This window comes from Dermacentor albipictus, chromosome 10, assembly GCF_038994185.2.
Source record: "Dermacentor albipictus isolate Rhodes 1998 colony chromosome 10, USDA_Dalb.pri_finalv2, whole genome shotgun sequence".
Lineage (NCBI taxonomy): Eukaryota > Metazoa > Arthropoda > Arachnida > Ixodida > Ixodidae > Dermacentor > Dermacentor albipictus.
In genome coordinates, this window is record NC_091830.1 from 49,220,630 (window position 1) to 49,244,068 (window position 23,439).

At 42.9% G+C, this 23,439-nt stretch overlaps 1 protein-coding gene across 1 annotated transcript in view; it reads left to right on the plus strand.

The window, feature by feature from the left end:
• Positions 1-2,239: 2,239 nt before the first annotated feature.
• Positions 2,240-23,439, plus strand: part of Top3beta (topoisomerase 3-beta) — a 39,316-nt gene continuing 18,116 nt past the window's right edge. The window contains exons 1-9 of the mRNA XM_070528099.1: positions 2,240-2,578; positions 3,975-4,052; positions 4,147-4,269; positions 5,391-5,558; positions 8,999-9,133; positions 12,923-13,035; positions 16,751-16,951; positions 18,739-18,822; positions 21,044-21,164. Of these exons, the coding sequence (XP_070384200.1) occupies positions 2,345-2,578; positions 3,975-4,052; positions 4,147-4,269; positions 5,391-5,558; positions 8,999-9,133; positions 12,923-13,035; positions 16,751-16,951; positions 18,739-18,822; positions 21,044-21,164 (1,257 nt within the window). The 5' untranslated portion in view covers positions 2,240-2,344. The remainder of the gene's footprint in view (positions 2,579-3,974; positions 4,053-4,146; positions 4,270-5,390; positions 5,559-8,998; positions 9,134-12,922; positions 13,036-16,750; positions 16,952-18,738; positions 18,823-21,043; positions 21,165-23,439) is intronic.

The following is a 23,439-nucleotide window of genomic DNA, read 5'->3' on the forward strand; positions in this document are numbered from 1 at the left end:
GAGTAAAAACTGTTGAGAATGAATCATTTAATAACTTAGCACATTCGGATTCAGTAACAGGAGAACCATTGGTATTAGCAGGAGTTACATCGGGGCGGTTGCTGGGATTTATTGTGCGCCAAAAGCGCCGAGGGTTATTTATTAGCAAAGATGGCAAATCACGACTGAAAAAGCGACGACGAGTAGTTTTTAAGAGCTGTCGGTGTTCCTTGTCACACTTTTTATAGCGACACCACGAAGCCGATAGTCTGTTTTTGTCTGACATTCTGAAAAGTCGTTTCTTTTTATTATTAAGTCGACGTAATTGCTGATTGAACCATGGAGAAATGTTGCTTCCTTTGATGGTCATAACTGGAATGTATTTGTTAATTAAGTTTGAGAGAGTATGTTTAAAAAGGTTCCAGTTATCTTCAATGGAACGTGACGTTTCTTAACGTTTCTGTATAAATTAGGAGCTGGAAGCATTTACTGAACCCTCGATTTTCCTCCATTTTCATACGTTGTATGCAGCGCCCGCGTTTCATCGGTGAGCTAAACAAGTCACATTGTTTTAATTCCTTACAAGTGTTCGGGGCAGGTTATGGGTGGTGTGTAGCAAAATCTTAAGTGTGAGGGTTGTTTACGGTTTTTGCAATATATTACTTGTTCAAGCGCTCCTTAGAGATGTAAGTGCGTTTTAAGAACGGCATATAATTGACCTAACTGTACGAAATGTACTGGAAGAAGCATAGCAGCCACCGAGAAAAAATTTGGGGAAAATGGGTGGAGCGTTATGAATGGTTAATTTTCACTTTTTTGCATTATACGAAGTTCCTATACCTTTAAAGCTTTAAAGCATAAAGGCCAGAATACATGGAGCGAATATGCGACGAATAGTCGGCGTTCGACGCCCGGCGGCGTACGCGCGACGCGCGGCGGCGGAGAAGTCGTCGTTCGCCGCCGATCTAGCTGGCGCAGAAAAGTTCGTCGGGCGTCGGCGATACCGGAAGCGGCAAACGAGCGGCGCCCCAAAGCGAGCCAATCAGGTCTCACTATTCGCCCCGACTTCCGACCTGGCTTCCCCGCTTGTCCGTGTATCCCGATCCCGCTCGATCCCGAACGACAAATTAATTTCGGCTGTTCAGAAGCGTGCCATCCTGTGGGACATTCCTAAACAAAATTTTACGCGTTTTTAGAGTGTTCCGCAATTCAAAAGCGATAATAGTTGTCGTTAATGTTTTTTTTGTATCACGTGTTTCACAACAGCACTTTTGCCTCGTCTAGCCACTCTGATAACAACGCTAACAACGCAGCGACTCGCCGGCGGCGGCCGCCGTGTCTTCGCTCCATGTAGCGCAGCCCGACGAACATACGGCGTCGCGCCGCGGCAGATTTTCTGCCGCCCGAACTTCGTCGTGAAAGTTCGCTCCATGTATTCTGGCCTTAAAGTGCAGCGCAGTAACGATCTCTCAGCAGAGGACACCTCAACCGCGCTGCACAGGGGGTAGGGAATGAAAGTGGAGGGCGAGAAAGTGCACCAGAAACAGCAGCACGCCCTCACGAGGAGCAGCATTTGAGGCGCAAGCCTGAGAGAGCGCCAAACGTCCTGCTTCATCGTAATAACCTTTTGTGTCATGACGTCACAATACAGTACCCTCTGAAAAAACGAAACCACTTTTCTACAACCAGTTTCGGTTTCGTTTTTTACATCAGCCCTCTTCACGAGTAGAAGTAGAAAGCATAGAAAGTAGCAGCATACGAGGCAACAGAAAAACCCGAGCTAGTGTCAAATTGTCGCAATATCCAACTCCCACGTGACCACATACTGCGCCGTGACATCAGGCATGCAGTATTGTAGTGGAAAACAAAAACAAAGCTGATTTTAGAAATGCTACTATATCGAATTATTTAAAGCAGTCTGAGACTTGTCGCTATTTTTCCTAGTCTTTAGACATGGTTTAGAGTTCTAAGACCTTCCTTTAGCACAAAAATTAATAGTAAAAAATGTACTGTTGGTGTTCCTTTGGGGATTTTTAACATTTACACAACACTCGGTAGACAAGCCTTTTGAGCGATCCGACCCCATTGGATTGCTACCGCCGTGCCGAAAGGTGAACATTTGAAGACGTCAGGTTTTGTATGAACATTTCATTCCCACTCCCTTCATCCATAAACTTCCAACAATCATATGTACTAATCTATCTGGTTTAACAGCTTTTGTATTCATTTCTCTACATGTTTCCTAGCAACACTTTGGCCCTCTGGCGGCGCGTCTTGGAAACACTACTCCATCCATCCGCATCAAATCCAAGATGTCGCTGTCGTGAAGGCTTGGGTCGTGAAGGAATCTCACTAGTTATTCACCATGAAGAACGTTCTCATGGTTGCGGAGAAGCCAGCGCTGGCTCAATCACTGGCAGCCATCCTATCTAACGGCAACATGAAGCCTAGAAAAGGCATAAGCAGCGCCTGCACCGTCTACGAGTACGTCGGCAAGTTCTACAACGAGCCGGCACGTTTCAAGATGACATCGGTCTGCGGTCATGTAATGACAACGGACTTCCACAGCAAGTACAACAGTTGGGATCGAGTGGACCCTGTGAGTCGCTTTTATTATTATTACCTTGCTTTTGCTATACCAGGGGCGGATACGCGGCCGCTGCTAACTTGTCAGACTTTGCCAGGTAAATGAGTCGTACCTGTTGCGATTTAACGATGTGATGCCTGGTTTGAACGAAGTCGAGAATGAATGAACGAATTAGTAAATAAACATGAGGAGTTTGGAAGCACGTTTGTGGGACTTCGCCTTCTGTAAGCAGCATATGATCACTAATTCTGAGAACACTGCCCACAGCTGAAAATAAAATACCGCACTGTCACAGAGGCAATTTCGATCGCGATCGCGCCCGAAAGGGATAGAATTTTTGGATCGGGATTGGATCCTATGCGCAAGCTCGCAGAAGGAAGCCAGTGGGTCTCACAGATTTAAATTGTTTTCGGTTTGAGCGCCCTTTGAAAGCGTGCTTCACAGGAGTATTTTTATGTATGGTTTGAGGAGTATCGGCAGCCCGAATTTGTCTTTGTTGACCCGTTTAAGGTTGTCGCAAATGGGAATGCGCCATTAACCCTGCAATGCGCAAACATAGTTACACGTCAAGGAACATTGAAACAAATTGTTGACATTTGTAGAAAAACAACAGCAAAGAAATTTTTTTTCTCGGTTATAACTTAATTGCTGTTGTAATCAAGTAATTAGTAATTATTTCTTTGGCATTTCATGAAGGTCCTGGACCTCTAATCCTTAAAAAATATATGATGGCAAGTATCAGAGTGCCCTAAATAATGTGTTATAATAGCTCTTTTACAGCCAGTTTCGGTATCGCTTTCCAGAAGGTGACTGTCGTGATGCCATGGCGCTTCAATTTTAGCTGCTGGTGATCTGAAACTGATTTCAGTTTCTGATTTAGTGAAACTAAAGAAGGGTCACCTTAAGGTTAACTAAGTGGAATCTCGGATGGGTGGACAGATCTTTAATCTCACAAGATGGCTCGAGGCCTCAGTGCTGAAACTTCACTCCAGCATATAAAAAACACAACTATGTGCATTGTATCAAGCTTCCCATGCTTCAATCAGCGTTTGTAGCATCAAACTCAGCATGGCATATACGATACACTAGGCATTACAGGGATCATGTATGAATACTGACCACATTAAATAAAGAAAAATTGACATGGCCAATGTTTTCTGCTTCGCTCAGTCATTAAGATAAAAATGTGGATGGATAAACGAAGTTGCTCATTTGAAAAATTCAGTCTGATATAAGTAGAGCGTAATCAAAGCAACCGTCATGTAAGCCGTAAGGGATTGCTGTGGTTGCTAACATTTATACACGGAGAAGTATGGCTAGTGATGACGGTGTGTTTTGTGCTATTCAACAGACTGAAGGTTTGCTTGCTTTATTGCATACCTTATATGTGTGCCGTGTTTCTTTGTAGGCTGAACTCTTCAGTGCACCCACGGAGAAGAAAGAAGCAAACCCAAAACTGCAGCTGCCGAGATTTCTTGAAAAAGAAGTAAGTTGGAAATAAATCCTGCTACAAGAGCCCGCCGTTTGTTTGCTGAAGGGGAGGATGATTCAGGTGCTTATTGCTTTAACTCATGTTGCAGGCTCAGGGCTGCGACTACTTGGTGCTGTGGCTTGATTGTGACAAGGAAGGTGAGAACATCTGCTTTGAAGTCATCAACATCGTCAAGCCATTTCTAAGAAAGCCGGCATCATACAATCAACAGGTATGCCTCAGTTATGTAAAACTGTGGGACAGATCACCAGGAATTTGTATAGGATTTTTAATATATGGGCACTTATTAATGTTTAAGAAACAGGAAGAAGCAGAGTTAGAAACGTTTTTCTATTTACGTTAGCATGAAAAAGATTTCTGAGATATATTTTGGGGCATGAACACCTGGAGCTAGCCTTTCCTGACCATGCGAAAAAGATTTTCTTTTTTGTTGTTATTGGTGTTGGTCAAACATTTGCATTCTTTTGACAATGAAAGTAACCGAGAACTGTTGTACATAATCAGGTCTGGCTTTCGAAAACCTTGAAGTCGAGTTGTTTGTGCCATTAACGAGTTTACTTGAATTAGTGGTTGTTGGTTACGTAGCAGAAAATTGTAAGCAGCATTTTGAACACAGTCATACAAGGTTGCCTGTGTTTTAAACTGCCTGGTATCTAAGTTAATATTTGGTTATCTTTGGTTATTTAAGTTAATCTTTGTATTTTCAAGAAAGAAAATTTGTGGTTGAAGTGTCACTCAACACTGGGGAGACTGTTGTGTGTGTAAAGAATCTCTTTAATTTCAGCTGCTAGTGATCTGAAACAACACCAGCTTCTGATTGGGTTAAACTGAAATAAGGGGCACCGTAAGGTTAACTTCAAGTGTTCCACCAAGTGGAATCTCGGATGGGTGTATAGATCTTTAATCTGACAGAATGGCTCGAAGCCTTAGTGGGGTGAAGGGAAGGATGGGAAGGGTGCATAAATAATAATATTGGCCACACTGGCCAGTTTCTTCAAGGTTCCGCAGCACAATTAGAGTACCGCGTGTGTTGCCTGCAGGGTGTAGCAATCTGTTGAGGGTCCACAGTCTTGGGCTTGCATTGAATCCAAATTCTGCCGGGGCCCGAACACTCCCAGAGCAAATGTCCAGTATCCGGGCGGCTGTCCATAGAACAGTACCCACACATGGTGTGAGCATTGCCGTCTACAGGAACAACGTCAAAGAAGCATTTCCGAAAGTGCTTCCATTTTGCCAGTACATCCACAGTGCAGGTGGCATTAGCTTGTGTCCGGTGTACGACGATTTGCACTTGGCGTGGGAGTGTAATCTTTGTGTGCGCTCGTTTTGCAGTACATTTTCCGAGCTCGATTCAGTGCCATTACCGAGAAGGACATCAAAGCGGCCATGAACCAGCTGGTGGAGCCCAATGAAAATGAAGCCAGGTCCGTAGATGCTCGACAGGAGCTGGATCTTCGCATTGGCTGTGCATTCACTCGTTTCCAGACGAAATATTTCCAGGTAAACGCGCCCTACTATACTCATTGTTTAAAAGGGCTGCAGATAATTATTTTAATGTTAGTGTTTCATGTGCGTATTATGTGTAGTAACATATGTTCTTCATTCCGCCGTATTGATTGTTAACTAATCTTGAACTAGGAACTATGTGTTCTAGAAGAGTTTACTGTTGGGCCAGTTGGTCATCCACATTTTAAGTAGTAACTTAGCGCGATAAAGACACGGAAACAAGAATAGAGATAGGTGTGTAAGTGAGCCTTCTATCGCATTACTAGATGCCGAATTTAACTTGTGCAACCGCCTTTGATGTGCATGTACGTGTTTCTCTTCTGATTGGTAGGCGCATGTGTGACAAGAGGCTATATATGTAGTATCCTTCCTTCCATTAAAAAGTTGAGTAGCGCTTGTCCTTGTCCGCCTGTCTTGTTTCCGTGTCCTTATTGCGCTAAGTTACTACTTCAAATAGGAACTATGAATTGTAATAGGTTATTGTGTCTATATTTGCATTGAGGTACAGTGCTCACGAAATGAAACGTGACAGGGAGCATTTAGTAGAGCCCTGCATACGTGCAAAGTATTCGAAAGTACCATGTCATGTCAGTAGGAATCTGGTCACCAACGGTGATGTGGACTCCAATCTAAATGTAAGTTCCAATATTACGTCCATGTGATATGAACTGCAGCGGGTGGAAATGAAAGTATGCACATCAGTTAGCCCTAAATTTACATGCTTCATTCCGTGAGCACTGTACATACACTGGTTGCCATTGCCATATACTAGCACTAAAACACTTTATTATGATTATTATTTTATAGCCGAAGATTTACATTTTTTGTCAGATATCAAGGAAATTATTATAACGCACCCTGTTAAATTGAGCTCGATGTTCTAAACACACAAATAACAGTCACTCATGTGCTACGGCCATTTAGTACTATGGCATCAAAGTACCAACTCATTGAATGGATTTTGCTGTTGTAGTATAGTCAAAACCTGCGAGTACGAAATTATTGTGACAATTAAATATTTTCGTATCTCTGGCGATCGCCCATAGGATTCAATGAATTTGGTACCTCTTGACAACGAAATGTCGCTGTACTACAATCCTGAATCAACGAAATTTGCAGGAATGTAACTCCGCTTATTACCTACTCACACAAGGCTTGCAGGCTCCAAAATGTGCTCAAATGCGATTGCTTTTCACTAAAATTTCATAAAATGCCTCCACATTACACTTGCATGTGCGCCGCCATTTTGGTTTACAAAAACAACCTAGCACCGGAAGCAATCGCGCCAGAAACATGTCATGGCCGCCATCTTGTTTGTTGATCGCTCGTTTGAAGGAGCAGCATGTTGCTACCAACATGGGCAACGGGTTTTGTTCACTAAGTGCAGTGCGTAATGTGCGCCTTGGCGAGAAAAATGCAGCAAACACAAGGAAATCGATGTCGCACCGACATGGAATTATTTATGGCGCTTGAGATGGTGGTTGCAGCATGGAGTTCCATGCATCTCGCCATGATTGAGCGATCGTCTGGAAGTACACATTCCTTGCTTCAAGAATGCCGATTTTGGTTCCACCCAACAGGCTTTGTGTGCAGATTCGGCGCTGAACGTAGACTCGAGCAAACAGGCCGTAACCTTGATCGATTGCCTTCGGGTGTACCAGATACAATCACTTTCGAGCTCAACACCGGGCATGTCAGCGCCTACGGGCGACACGATGCGCTAGACAAATGCTGCTGCATGTCTGGAGCACTACGTCCGGTGTCGAGTTACTCAAGATCTCGCAAAAGTGATCGTATCTCCGAGAGCAATGGAACGAGAATACTGCTCCACGGCAGTATAGTCTTTATTTGCAAAATTTAGCGTAAAAATATAGAATTTATAGAAAAAATATTACATTTAGAGTGCTGCCCAGTGCTGATTGACGCATGCGAAGCATTTTGTACTATCAGCAGTGCGTTTCTATATCCTCGCAAGTGCATCAAACTTGGCTGATGGAATTTTGACAAAGTTTCGTTCTGTGACGCATTACGTATCTGTGCTATCTCGCTTCGGAACAACGAAATTATTGCGGAAGTGAATTTTTTCATGTTGCCCGCCGATTTCATTCTTGTGAGGTTGAACTGCATATTCTAGTGCAATCTGGTTTAAAATTGAGATTTCAGGCTCCTAATCACCTTTAGAAACGCTTATTTTTATAGCTGTCAGTTGTCAAAGGAATCTCTGACCGCTTCATTTGTAGGCTGTGGCACAAGGGTACGTTTTGGTGTTGGTTTGGCTTGTTGGCACTTATGAGCTCCCACAAATTTTAGGATGCCTGTTTTGGCTCAGTGTGATTTTTTTCAGTTTAACGATTGCCATTAGACAATCTTAGAGGTACGCCAAAGGTATATGTTAAGTTGAGCTAAAGGGGTTGATTAGTGCTGTGAGTTGTTCGAAGCTATACATTTACTGAGCGGGGAGCTTTGTTGTAAACTTGGAACAGGACTGGTGCTGCTGCTGTGAACATACAGCACTGGCTACCCTGACATAGCCCGGCCAGTTTGTAATTGGTAAATTTAGTCAGCCATGAACAATGAATAACATTAGTTGCATTATTTCATAAAAGAGAATGCTGTTTGATCCATTCTTTTGGATCCGTGTGTTAGAAAATTCACAGGTGCCATCTGTTCCAACACTCTACTGGCCCTACTCATTGCAGGAGTGTGGTGACATTCATATACAAGCCTCTGACTTAAACAAGCTGTAGTGCCAGACAAAGCACGACGTCCAAGATAGCTGTCAGTTCCGTTTGTTGCAGGCAAAAAAAAAAGAAAAGCAAGACGCACAAAAATCAAAAGTGGTGAACATACTTGTGCCACCCCGTCGTGGCAGTTCAAGATGGCATATATCAGAGAGGTGCCTGCTTCATGCAAGTTTATTGAGATGAGCCCCTGAAGCAGGAAAAATCGGCAACAGCTAAGTCGCTGGAATGTAACTGTTTTCTAAAAACATTGTGTGCTGTTCTAAGTCTTGTCTCTACTGTTCTAAGTTTACTGCTGCTTGTGTGTTCCATCTAAAAGTAAATTACCATTGGGTATTACCATTGGTGTTACCATTGGTATTACCATTAATAAACTACTTATGTATCCCACAGAAGGAGTGTGCGTGTGTCCTTATGATTTTGGGAATATTAAAGTTCACAGGCTGGCAGGCATAAATTTGAGAGCATATAACGATGTCTAGTTTGCATTTTGCATTCATTCGATATACAGTAAAACACCTTTACAATGAAGTGATTAGGGCCGCTTAAATCATTTGTTGTGCAGGTCGCTTTGTTGTATGTAAAGGTCACGCATCGCACAGCTCACAGTAGATCCGGGACAGAATTATTCCCTCGTTGTGCAGGTCATTTCATGGCAGACATTTGACTGTACTAAGATATTCCTAATTGCAGGGGAAGTATGGAAACCTGGACAGCGCTTGCGTGTCGTTTGGTCCATGCCAGACACCTACGCTTGGCTTTTGCGTGGACCGGCACGACAAGATACAGTCGTTCAAGCCGGAACCCTACTGGTTCCTCAGTGTGCAGGTGAGCAGTGCTTGCTCACTTTTCCTGATAGTGCGTGTAGCTCTTTAAAGAAAGAGCTCCATTAAAGAAAAGAAACTTTTGCCATAAGCGTGCCAGTCTGAGCAAGTGATAGTACATCAAAGTGAAGTCGTATGACTAAGCTCTCATACTGTGTGTTGGAACGACTAATTGTCCTTTTGCTTACTTCTGTTAGTGATGGTTCATCACTGACGACGCCTGCTCATTTTCACTTAAGCCTTTGTCATACGGCCGCACCCACGGAGACGACGTTAGTGGCTGCTCTTTGGCGCCTCAGCAGTACAAGCTGCTAGCTAACATACAATGTGGAACCGGCAAAAGAAGATGCAAGAAACAAAAATTAAGGTTTGCCGGCTGAAAGAAACCACACAAAAAATGTGTTATCTATTCGCGGGGGGTGTATGCAAGGCAACCTTTATTTTGTAACCATTGATAATTACGCTTCGCAGAAATATTTTGACACTGACACGGGTCAAGTTGCTGACTGATACTGAGCACACCTCCGCATGCCAGTCTTCAGTGCTGCATGAAAACAGCAGTGAAACCCCCTTTTATAGCTTTAAATTTAAAGTCAAACTGCAACTGTGAAAAATCGTGAATTCAAATAGCTTATCTTGCCATGGCATTCCTGTGGTGATGTGCTTTCTGTAATGCTTTGACACACTGAAGTCTTGAACATACCTAAAGGAACAGTGCTGAGTTATGCTGATACATTCTTGTCAAATCAAGGTGACAAGAAGTTAAAAACCATTCTTTACATTCTTTGCATGTGCAGTGTGATTGTGCTGCTTTTTTGACATACGGTCAAACCTCATTATAATGAAATTGGATATGACAAAGTAAGTGAAATTCTTGAAATCCCTGTGGAGGATTCATAGTGTAGTGCATGTGATAATGGATATAACAAATTAATTCTGGCTCCCCCTTGAACTGTATTATAACAAGATTTGACTGTATTCCACAGTTTTCCTTTATTTTTGTCATTTATTTGTACAACACAGCCAGCCTTTGGCTTGTCCAAACTGAAAAGGCGATGCATTGTAAAATTAGGCAGAAAAGAAATTCAGCACAAAAATATTAAGGGCTATACATGCACAAATTGGAAAGCACATTGACAAACTAAAATGAACGAAAGTGTAAGTTTTGTGTCGCACACCTTTTGGTTTTAATAGAAACATGTGATAGCGTAATATTGATGCTCTAGGCGCTCATTAGTGAATTTGGTGGTATCTGGTACCAGTAAGCCACTGTTCTAAGTAAAAAGAATGCTTAAAGGTTTTGGTTCTTATGCAGAAAGGGGTTAATGGTTCTGCATGATAATGCCTGGTTACTCGTATTGCTTGTAACTTCAGATATAGGTCAGGACTTACTGATAGCTTGTTTTGCTGCAGAAAAAGAAACTTGAGCCGTAGAGATTTTCGTCAAGCTTTAAATGTTGATATGCCTTGATCAGTAATTAAGTTGCTAAAGGAATCCCTTGTGCAGAATTCTTAAAGGCGCACTGACACCAAAATTCCCACTTGAAATAAATGGTATATTCTATTACTGAAAGCTCATAGGTATCATCTGGAAAGTGTCAATAACAAATTCAGCTAAGAACAAATTTTAATTTAATTTTGAAGTTTGTGCAAGCGAGGGATCTGAAAGTGCAGCACCTATTGATTAAATCATCAGCATATGTTCTGTTTGTAAACATTGTTACGTCACAAGTTTCAGTTTACTTGCAACGTAATTGGCTTGCCTTGCCGTTAGGAAGGCGTTTCAGCGCTGTTTGCATTGGGTGACTAGCATTCGCCACACACGAAGCATACGTGCGAACTTCTTACCGCTTATGGGTTACCAGGTTACCGGTGCCATGGCCGGCAGTAGCAAAGCTGGTGGCAACATCTTATGATGATTTGTCCACCTACAATGCATTTGAACTTTTTTTTTTCAAGTCAGTGTTAGTGTGCAAGGGAATTATCAAAAAGTATGGTATGTTAACCATTATGTCACTATATATGCTTTACACCAGTACTTAGGTAGAATATTTAATATGCAATATTAATTTTACATGCTGTCTGCTTAGACACTGCGTCACTAGATGTAACTGCCAGTGTTGTTTATTCCGTGCACCTCTTCGCTTACTCAGTAAACCACAAACGGTATGAAGTTTGCGGACGCACTAAAACTCTTTTTTTCCCGCATGATATTGCATAGTGGACTTCTGCCCAACAAAGCATTACAATGGTTTAGCTATGCAGAGGTTTCTCACCAAACTAGCACCAATCTAGCAAGCGAAATAGGAGCACAGATGGCACAGTAGATGGTGCGCCAATGAGCACCACAAGTCTGCACACTCACTTGATCATCGCTGTTTCCAAGCGTACCTCTTATGTCACGGGTGCTTTTCAAGATTGAAACCGTGATTGACGGTAATGTACAAGCATATAACTAAACAATTGGCGCATGCTGGAGCCAATGAGAATTTTGCCATAAATATTAGGTCAGTAGCTACTGATTAAGTGCAAGAAACACAACTCAAAAGATTTTGTGCAAATGAATGAATTGAATGAATTCAACCCCCTTTTGCTTTGGCACCGTTATCACAACTACCTACTCGAATCCAGGCCATCCCCGATTCTAAGCTGACACCCAAATGTCCATCCAAAGCCAGAAAAAAAAAAGAAACGAAAACTTACCTTCTATATAGGCCGAACAAAAATGTGAGGACACCGTTAACAGAATGAAAACAGCATTTATTCAGTACGAACATGCCGAGCCCACTCTACGTCATCATCGCTGCTATCTTCATAGCTATCTTTCTTATCACTGTCATTTCCTCGTTGTGGCACATGCAAAAAGCGTCTCCCATTGTCCCCTCCAACAACGGCCGTTTTTCTCATCGATGCTGAAGTCCCGCCCGGCTTTAACGTTTGACAAGCCTCTGCGGCTAGTACAACTTTTCATTTGAAAGCGGCAGCATAGTGGCATCTCGTGTTTGGTGCCATTATGATAATGCTATGCCACACGTCCATACGACCCAGGTCAGAATGGCGATATCGCCCATATACGTGTTGGATACTAGCATGGCTAGCAGAGGCTGCGATCCTGACTTTTCTGGATGGTGCCAGCTATGCATCATATTTATAATTTTCAATTAAAGATTGGCACGTTATTTAAAATCATTGAATCTGAGCTGACCCTAGAGTTTGGTATATGATTATTTGAAAGAAAACTATAGAGCTAGATTGGAATATATGCAGTATATGTTACATGAAAGCTGTTGTAGACTAAATGTGCACATCAATGTGCTTTCACGCATTTATTTCATTGAAATGAAAGTAAAAAAAAGGGTCACCTATTACAGTGACAGCAAGTTCTTTTTACGTAAGAATAATAAAAAATAAGAAGTGTCATCACAGGCCTAAAAAAATCTAGAGTGGAGTTAAATAGTAGAGTAAATCAAGTCCACGGATACTACCACTAGTACTAGGCACACTGTAACATCTATAGAGGGCCACGGCACTAAGGCTTATAATGAGTTCTGGACATACACACAAGACCACGTTGTGGTCCAAGGTGAACCAGTGAACAGAGGAAGAAAATACAGAGAGGACCTAATATACACCGAGAGACACAACTGTCAAAAGCGGGCTTCGTCACAAAGATGTGCATTACACACTTATTTGACTAAAAGTGCACATAAATACAAATGAAGTTATCGCGTGCCGTATTAACGTTATTGAAACTGAGTGAAAAGTGATCTTCTGTGCCTAATCTTACCTGCAGGTCAAACTGACTAACGAGCAAACCATGACACTGGACTGGGAGCGGGGCAGGATATTTGACCGGGAGGTGGCCATGGTGTTCCTGTCCCAGACCTCCAACATCAAGGAAGCTGAGTAAGACATCCACTTGTTTCTAGCTTTGACGGCTCTCACCGGGTGCACCAGGATGATGGCAGTGTGAATTAGAGAGCAAATGAGGGTAGCTGGTGATATAGTTGAGATCTACAGGAAGAGACGAAGTTAGGCAGATGACTGGTAGTCTGTTATAGTTACAGTATGGGGTTTCGAGAGAAAGAAAAGACAGTTAAGGATGGCATAAAACTAGTTAGTGTAATAAAATTATGAAATTTGCAGGCATATGTTGGTGTCTGTATTGTCCAATGTTTGACGAAAACTCGCCAGGTGAGGGCGGTGTGTGGTCAAAATAAAACGAGCACTCTCCTAAGGTTGAAAGAAAACACACACATTATTGACGCATTGGGACCGTTATAGGTTCCTTGCTTACAGTGAGGAGGAGTGCGACAGGGTCTGACTACTTACTAATGCTAAAGCTTTCACGTGACTCGGTTATGCAGAAGAGGCTATGTGCGTTAGAGATAAAGAAATCTCTAGACATCCTCACTTTAACTTCAATTTGGTCGTGGACATCCTATAAATGTCTTCCTTACGCGTTCTTGTCCCACAGTCTTCTATTTTCTGTTTTGTTTTTTTGCCTAAAGTGTGATGAATGCGCCAAAGCAAATTTCAAGTCAAAAAGGTAAAAGTGGCTTTATACTATGATATGCGCACAGGGAAGGACATTCTAATGAAAATTAATGACACTAGATTGCTAATTTTTATCCCGAATGCCACACTGTTACATATAAAGCCAGCTCTGGTATGCTTGTTGACTATTTCAAATAAAACTGTGACCATATGGTGCATACATTTGTGTTCGACACTGGGCCAGAAGTGCTTATTTCTGCACCAAGTCGGTTTTTTGCCTGCGTCAGGATCTGCACCAAAAAATCAAACGGCTGTGCCACCGCTGAACTTAGTTACCAGCAAATTAACATTTCACTTTCATTGTTTGTGGGCACAATTTGAATAAAAAATTTGTTTCAACAATTGGCCCAGGCAAGTGGCTAGACAGCATAAAAAGTAAGGAATGAAGTTTCGCAAGCATTTTTTTTTTCAATTTGACTAATAATAGCTGTTTTACATGCTATTAAATAAAAGCCTTCAAATTCTGGCAACCATGTGGCAGACAAAGTAGCAAAATAAAGAATTGGTGGAAATAAAAGAAAAAGAATCCGCTTGCAATATGGGCAACATCCGATTTTTCAGACGCCCTAGGGGCCACGAAAACGTCCGAAAATTCGGGCAGTCCGAAAACATGCACGCCTTTTACTGTGTCCAAGGGCTGAAATCATCACAGGCACATTCCAAATAGCTCTGCAGGCCTGCCGGTACACTTATTAGGCATATTGGTGCTCATATTAGGTCTGGAAATGACTGTTGCACGCATGTATAATTAAGAAATACAGGCCGTGTCCCATGACAATTACCCCTTCTCACTCTTGGTATGCTTCAGTGCAATAACGCAATACATCGCTTATGCTTCGCTGCATAATGCTGCCATATTCAAGCAAAGCCGACTTTCGGGAACCGGCATTATGCAACATGTCGTGCTTTCCGAGCTTCAGAGCCATTGGCAAGGATTACAAAGGTGGAATCGGCGTCATTGCTCACAGCGGCAAATTCTTTCAATGAAGAACATGGCACCAAGAGCAAGAAGCTTGGTAGCAAACGTCGAAGCAGCTAAGCCTAGCGGTGCTGCAGTGGTGGCTGTGGCTGCCAACGGATTTGTGTGCACAAGTACCGGTTCGAGGTGGCAAGATATCAACAATGGCAGTGGTGGTGGCTTCGATTAATGGCATTTCTGACCAGCTGGCATGGCAAAAAGTCTGGAAAATCAGAGAGTGAAGGGTTTTCACATTCGAAATTTGAGACGTTCTTACTCATTGACCCTACCGGGTACGTAGCGGTGCCACGTACGTATCCAAATTATCGAGCATATAGAAAAGTCAGGTGCCCAGAAAATTGGTCATTGGCTGCATATGATACAGTACACATTAAGCTTCTTGATGCAAAAGGAATTTTAATTCTATGTGCTGTTAGTGTGGAGATATTGAGGCCTCAATATTGGAAGGAGTCAAAAATGAATTCAACTAAACTTGTTGTTAGGCCAAAAAAGGGACGGACAAGGCTGTAAACCATAAGCACTCCATGAGCGCTTATGCTGTTCAGTGTTAACCAAGTTGTTCTTGTGCTCTTTTAAATTTACTTTACATCAAAAACTTGTGTTTAAAGAAAAGTACAAAAACCGAGCACCATAATTTAATAAATATTAAGAAATATTATGGACATATCTACAAAGTTATATTTTTATAACTACCAGGTATATAGACCAATTGCCTGTCTGTGTTCGATTGCTAGCTTAGCGAATCAAGTTGACGATTGTGAAGCACATCTTGTGAAATCAATCAAAGTAGAGCATCAAAGCAATCTGGGTCGAGAGTTTTTAGCGATGCCTTTTCCGATCCTATTCCTTCTCACGCATCGTTGGTGGTGAGAGTGGTGCTCTGCCCACATTATCAATGGGATCAGCTGGTCATATAAGCAGTGCGTGGTGGCTTGATGCTCATACATGCCCATTGTTCGAGGTGGCCTGGTCCATCGCATGCTAGGAGGGAGGAGGTTGGGCAAGTGAGCATGTGGTAACGTCATCGAGCGTGCCCCAGAAGTGATGAGGCTTTCCTGCTATTTTTAGGCTGTGCTGCTCTGCTTGCTTCTGTTTAGTCTCAGCTCCCAGGTCATGTTTCCTTGTCATTAGACTGTTTTAGCATGTCCGGTGTTCGGGTGAATGCAGGCGGGCTGGGCATATTACCGGAGGGCTGGATGCAGAAACCTGAGTGCCTTGCACGGTGCAGCCGCCTGGTGACGCAGTGCTCAACCAGACAGACATGGCTAATGTTGCAGTAACCAAGTGTGTTCTATTTCGCTGCTGGTGTAAATTTTTGCCATTGGCATAATTGTGTTGCTGCTGAAAATTAATGCCTGCAGCAAAGTAGAATACAGTTGGTTACTGTAACATTAGCTGCGTTTGTCTGGTCGAGCTCTGCGCCACGGGATGGCTTCAACATGCAGGCTGCTCATGTTTACGCCTGTTCCCCACCGGTTAAACGCCAAGTTTACCCTAATACCAGCCAAGCTAAACTCTATTTTTACAGCACACGGCATTATGGCCGTTCGTGATGCATTGAGCCTTCGTCTTTGGCTCGGATTTGTCCATAAACAGTTCATAGGAGTGAGAAATTTAGTTTGAAATAACCGCTGCGCCGTTTCTGGATTTTGAATTCATTGGAGGTTTTCGCTATTCACATACATAGGACTTTGTTACGACCAGCAAGGCAATTTGAATTAAAGGATTTCAAATTATCAGGATTCCATTGTAGCTGTATAATGCGAAAATAGCACTTCCAAATTCATGATTTTTTGGTCTACAAGACCATTAACCCCCTAAATTTAAAGCTGTGCAGGCAGCTGGATTCGCTTTTTCGTTTCTGTATATGTCACAGTGTTTAGGAACTAACTGGATTATGGCAGCGTGGTCAGTGATTTTCGTTATACACCACGACACCCGCATGCCTCATAGCATTAACCAAAAGTGTTCACCAATAACCAACCCCACAGCATGTCTCAGCAGGTCTGCTGCGAAGCTATTGCTTGGCTTTGACAGTCATTCTCTAATGTTTTCTGCTCCATTTTTTTTTTCGTTTTCTTGCAGGTTAACAGATGTCACCCAAAAAGAGAAGAGCAAACCTCGCCCCGTGGCCCTCAACACGGTGGAGCTCATGCGCATTGCGAGCTCCGGCTTGGGCATGGGACCGCACCACGCCATGCAGATTGCGGAGCGTCTCTACACCCAAGGTTACATCAGCTATCCGCGAACGGAGACCACCCAATACCCTGAAAACTTCGACCTCAGGTAGGGTCCAGCTGACTTGTCTTGGGATTCCTTACAGACTAGGGCTTTTGCAGTAAACTTTCGGCCTTGAGAATCCACAATATTTCTAATGATACGTTCGACTGTTCCCTTTCAAGCTTCTAGAGTGTCTCACAAGGCAGTTTGCATTTGGCGGGTCGAAATCAAGCACTCGGAACATACTTTCGGGCTACATTCCGAGCATCACGCTCCAGCTTGGAGCACTTAGAGGTGCTCTCACCTTCGAGCTAGGAGCATGACTGAGATCCGACAGAAGTCTGATTACCTTATTTACTCGATTCTGACGTGCCCTATATAGCAATGCTTTCCGTGACCTAAAAAAAGAAAGGTCCTTTTCAGTACTGTGCACCTCATTCTTTCATACAGAAATAAAACTTTCTCTCATTTGTAAAAACAAAGGTTTACTCTCGATACGCTAAAGTTGCGATAAAAGAAAAAACATTGCAGTTTCACCCGAAAGGCGAAGCATTGATTGCGATAGCGAATTAGTAGACAGCTATGAGAAAATTGGGTTTAAAATACGTGAGCATACTCTTTTGCGTGTGCCGTACCTTGTTATCCTTGGTAAAAATGAGCAAGAGCAAAAGATTATCACAATGCTAAAAGTAAGGATAGTAGCTTTAATGGCCGCATAAACTTTTAAACATTTACTTATTTGCTAAATTAACAAGCATGGTGTCACGTACGCACAAGTAAACATGAACACATCTCACTCGATGACCGTGGAAACTCTTTATCAAAACGCTGCATTGAGGAAGTGCGGTAGCGGGAGTGAGCGAATTGACCTTTCTGCGGCCTCTCACTTCAACGTGAACTAAGCGACGATAACACGGCACGGTGCGTCTAAACGCATAGGCTTGGTCTCCATCGCAGATCACTTTCAAGATAACAGCCACGTGGCCACGTTGTATGCAACAGCTGCCAGAGTAGAACGCCTCTCCTGTTTGCGCCAATCCCGCACGCAAGTTTCGGGAACGCCAAATGCCCATGATACAGCCCGATTTCAGTCCGTCTCCGCACACGTGACCATATTCCCCTTAATTGTGGCATTGTGATGAACTCTGCATGGTTTCTCAGTCGGTACTTCCATGCTGATAGAGCAAACCACAGACCAAGCCAGGCTCGAAGCGCGTACGAGGTGGCCGTTTTGAAATGCCGATAGTGATATGGTAATACAGATTTAGGGTCATACTCAATTCTAATGCTCACGCAGTTTTTCGACCCATTTTATTGGAAAAAGGTGCGGCTTATATTTGAGTAAATATGGCAGGTGAATATTGTGGTGAAGCTGCAACAGTGGCGGCTGCTGTTCAAGATTGCTTGCCCTTTGCGCATTTTCTTGTTTACATTGGATCTGATGGCTACAAAATGAATCTACAATCACAGTTTGGCGATTTACTGAATGTTGGTGCCAAAACTGTTTTCCGGGAACGTAAAACCAGTAAAGTAAGCGTAACTCAATCAGGTCATTTTTTATGTTCTCAGCCACGAACACTGGCACCTTGAAATCATACGTAACAGGATCTTACCAGTGAGGTTCTACTGTATGCAACTCTGTTTCCCAGAGTCTTCTCACTCAGTGACCTTGAGGGTAACACAAATAAAAAATAAATTATTGAATAATACATTACAGATAAACAAAAAGTCCTGTGCAGGCCTTGCGATTGTGTTCATTTGCTGGTTCACTGCAGCACAGTTCAGACTGAGCAAAAGTTAGTAGAAAAAGTTGGTGATCTTTAGCTGTGCATCTGACTCTTCCTTTGCACCAGGGGCACGCTGCACCAGCTCCAGAGGGTGCCAGATCTCAGCGCAGATGTGCAGGACCTTCTCTCCAAGGGGATTAACAAACCGAAGTGAGAACCTAATATTTGCTTATTTGTGTGTTGGCAGATTGGTTGTTGTCTCCTAGTCCTTGCTGTGGCTTGTTGGTCTTCGTACTTGTCATTCCCTACGTAACCCGGCTGCTTTTGGGAAGGGGCCAAGTGACCCTGTGCGCTTGATTTAGAAATTTAATTTAGAATAATAATTTTGCATGTTGGGAGGAATTTGACGTACGGCTGCAAAGGGTTAAGGACTCGAACTTGCCCTGAATTATTTTCAATGGACATAGTGCGTTTTGTAAACTTCTCTTCGTTTGTCGTGTTTATATTAATTTGTTTCTTCTTTTTTGCTCGAACTGTGTTTAGTCTTAAATTTCATAAACCTGTTCCAGCCAACATCTTTTAATTTGACCCTAGCGAGACCGACAAAATTGATTGAATTATCCGGGGAGTTGTATTAAGTACGATTCACATGAAACATAAAAACAAACTGCCAATTCATGTGGCAGTATTTGCCCAAGTATAACAGGCCCCCAAATCAAACTTGCGCCCTCTTTTTAGGCGCCTAAAGTACAAAACTAATGTAGAAATGTCATTGAAGCTCCTAAACAAAATAGAAAGCCAACGCATGCCCAAAATTTTAGCAAAAAATGGCTGTGGCTTAGCTAAGGTTAAGCCCAGGATGCGAAGCATACTAGCCTTTATTTTAGTTGTTGAAGCACTGTTTAGCCTGGTGAACTGCTGTTGCTTGGCTATATTTGGTTCAGCTAGACGAAGAAACAACTCTTGCAGGCGAGCGCACGAGCTGAGACTCGGCTATGTAGCTACGCGGCCGCAAGCGAGCGCACGAGTTGAGCCTCTGCTTTTGCAGCTGTTATGACGTCATATGGTAGCTACGCGGCCGCGCGCGGCGCAGCAAGGAATAGCGTGGTTGTGCGGCTAGTATGCGTCGCATAAAAAAACGACCCAAGAAAGAGAACGTACTTTGCTATCTGTGATGTCACACGAACGTGGCGGTGTTTGGTTCCGCTGTACAATTAAAGTAAAGAAAACATTGATCATAACTTTATCTTTCCAAATAATTCTTATAGGTCGTTACACAATTTAATGTTCAGGCTTAGCTTGGTTAAGCCAAGAATGCGTTGCATATTGCGCGAGTTGGAGCCCAGCTTTTCCTCCGGCTGTCATGACGTCACGTCACGTGGTTGCGCTAAAGGTCAATGGTGGCTGCGCGGCCACGCCCAAGGGCTGAACTGAGTGATTGCAATATGCAACGCATAAAAATAGAAGCAACCTAATAACAAACATAGCAAACTTAAAAGAGAATAGACCCACATATGAGACGCGCAGCAATGAACAATGGCTCATACCCTCAATAGTGGCTGCGCGGCCGCGCCCAAGGGCTGAACTGAGTGATTGCAATATGCTTCGCATAAAAAAAAAAGGCAAGGGTGTTGGTTGCCCGACGGTGGTCGGTTTCCAACTTCGCTGCATGGTTTTTAATGTGAGGTTCACAGCAGTACAATAGTCTTGTGCAGTAAAGCATACAAATGCCACAAATGCGGTTTTGGTTTCGTATCCGATTACACCGCGCAGGCAAATTTTGGCCCAATTTTCTTTTTTTTTTTCAAAAAAGAAAAAAAGGTGTTTTAGAATCGGGGAACTATCGTAATCAGACATTGCGAGTTGCGATTATTGCTTGAAAATCTCCCAGGCCAAAAATAGGCGTTTTCAACAAGAGATTGTTGTGTGTTCAACACAATCACTGTCCCCTAAGCTCTGCCAAGACAGTTATTGCCACTAAAATTGTAGCTATTTAGGTCATCACAGGGCATGTGTGCATACTAACTTGCCAATTTCAAATTATCCAGTGAACGCCAATTTTAGGATCAAAATAACAAAAGTTTGGGCCCCCAGAATTGCAGAGGCGCTCATCAGGACCTTCGGTCAGGCTGGAAATTATTGGAAGCCTAGTGTACATTGAGTGACATGCTATATTGACCAAAGTTCTATATCATGCCAGTTGGTTCAAAATTCCAAGATGCCAACTTTGTGAAAACTGTGAAAACAGACGAGCACAGAGCAGTACCAGATGCACTGGCACAGTGCACGTTTAATTTGTGTCTCTCGGCCTTGGTTCTTGTCCCTTCATGTAGCTAACTTTTTAAACTCACGTTTTCTTTTCCTTTTGCAAGTCGGGTCTGAGTGTGTTTGATGGAACATACATTCTCTTTCTGTGTCACGTGCGCCACAGAAAGGGCCATGACGCCGGCGACCACCCTCCGATTACACCAACCAGGGATGCGTCGCGGAGTGAGTTGGATGGGGATGCGTGGAAGCTGTACGACTACATCGCGAGGCACTTCGTAGCTACGGTCAGTATCATTGCCTGCTTTATTCGTGAACGCTGAGAACTACACTTTGTATGGTAAAAAGTTAGTCTGTGATCGGTGTTCTGCCATTTTCAAACTCTCTCTAGTGCATCATGGCACATGAATGATGACAGTTGGTTGGTTTTAGTGTCTGTTGTTATAATTGTGCTTTCCGTGTGCAGCGCAAATCAAACAACGAGTATAGAGAGGCTGCAAATCAGCTGCTAAACTTATTTGGGGAAAGGTTAGTGTTTACAGGAAGAAAATAAAGGCAATCACAAGAAATAACACAATCATTCACAGCTAGCAATGCATATGACTGTGCTAGTTAGTATTTCATTGCTGAACTTCTGGCGCGCAAAGAAAAATAGACCAATGTGTTGCATGCAGACTGCAGAAGATTACCTGCATTGTTTTTTACGCAGTTGTCGCGGCCTGTTTGTTTTGTCTTTCTGGTTGCTTGTCAATATTGTATCTGTGCATAAATATCAGGTACTCTGTAAAACAGCTTCATTGGAATTAGCATTCGTATTTGTGTACCATGCAGGTCTGTTTATTATTCTTTTTGGTGCACTATAATTTCAGCATCACAGCTAGAATTCATCACAGCTTATGCATTCAGCGTCATCAAAACAGCAGCGAAACAGATTACAAATGTTTTGAAGTATTTGTTGGCTTTTGCTGCATCTCTAGGCATGTCCATGCCATTAACTCACAAGAATACCCTAGGTATAGGAGCAAGATGGGTTGTTAGAGTGGGAGTGTCATAGCAAATTCCTACCCGGCCACTTCACAAGTTAGCCCGAGCTAACTCGGTATACTGTAGTCATGGGCGACTTCAATGCAAAAGTGGGAAAAAAGCAGGTTGGTGGACAAGCATTTGGCAACTATGGCATGGATTCTAGGAACCACACTAGGAGAAATGTTGGTAAAATTCGTGGAAAGGAATAAGCTGCGAATAAGGAACATCTTCTTCAGGAAGCGTTATAAGAAAAAGTGGACCTTGAAGAGCCCTGATGGTGAAACCAGAAATGAAATTGATTTCATACTTTCTGCCGATCCCAGCATAGTGCAGGATGTAGAAGTGTTGGGTAGGGTAAAGTGCTGTGATCATAGGTTAGTGAGGGCTAGGATTCACCTCAATTTGAAGAGAGAAAGAGTAGAATTGGTCAAGAAGAAACAGGCCAGCCTAGTCGCAGTAAGGGTAAAAGCAGACCATTTCAGGTTAGCATTTGCAAACAAATATGCAGCTTTAGAACATGGACATGAAGGTGACATAGAGGCAATGAATAATACTGTAACTAGGCTGGCTTCAGAATCAGCAATTGAAGTGAGTGGTAAGGCAACAAGGCAACCAGTAGGTAATCACTCCTAAGTAACAAAGGACCTAATAAAGAAACGACAAAGAATGAAAGTGTCAAACTCAAGAGATCACATAGAATTTGTGGAACTGTCAAAACTAATCAACAAGGAGAAAATAAGGGATATTCGAAATTATAACGTGAAAAAGACTGAGAAAGCAATAAAAAATGGACGCAGCCTGAAAACAGTGAGAAGGAAACTAGGCATGGGACAAACCAAGATGTATGCACTGAAAGAGAGACAGGGTGATATCATCAGCAATCCCGAAGATATAGTAAAAGCAGCGGAAGAATTCCATACTGCCCTGTACAGTACCCAAAGCAGCCACGATGCCTCCATTCGAAGTAGTAACGAACAGTTTACAGAGGCTCCTTCTATAACTAGCGATGAAGTTAGAAGTGTCTTGCAAGACATGAAATGGGGAAAAGCAGCAGGAGAAGATGGACTACCAGTTGGTCTAATCAAAGATGGTGGAGACATAATGCTTGAAAAGCTGGCGGCCCTTTGTACAAACTGTCTATCGACTTCAAGGGTGCCAGAGAACTGGAAGAATGCCAACATTATACTACAGAAGAGTATGCATTTGGGCTGGTTAGTTCATGATTACGAGCAGTAAACAGCCCTAAACAACAGGACGACGAGAGGGACACAGACCACAGCGCTGACTAACAACCAAGTGTCTTTAATGGCACTTAGCATGTTCTCTATAGCATGTTCTCTATAGAATTACATGATGTATGGAAATAATTCCCATTTTTCTGTGAGTTTGATATATACGGGCTTGAAAGACAAGGTGTCCAGATGTCTATTGTGAGTGCCATTATGTGGTCAGGTAATGCCACTATGTCATTATAGCTGAGCTTGTAACACTGGGTGCATCTTTATTGAGCAGTGAGGGTGGATTGGATTTGCCTAT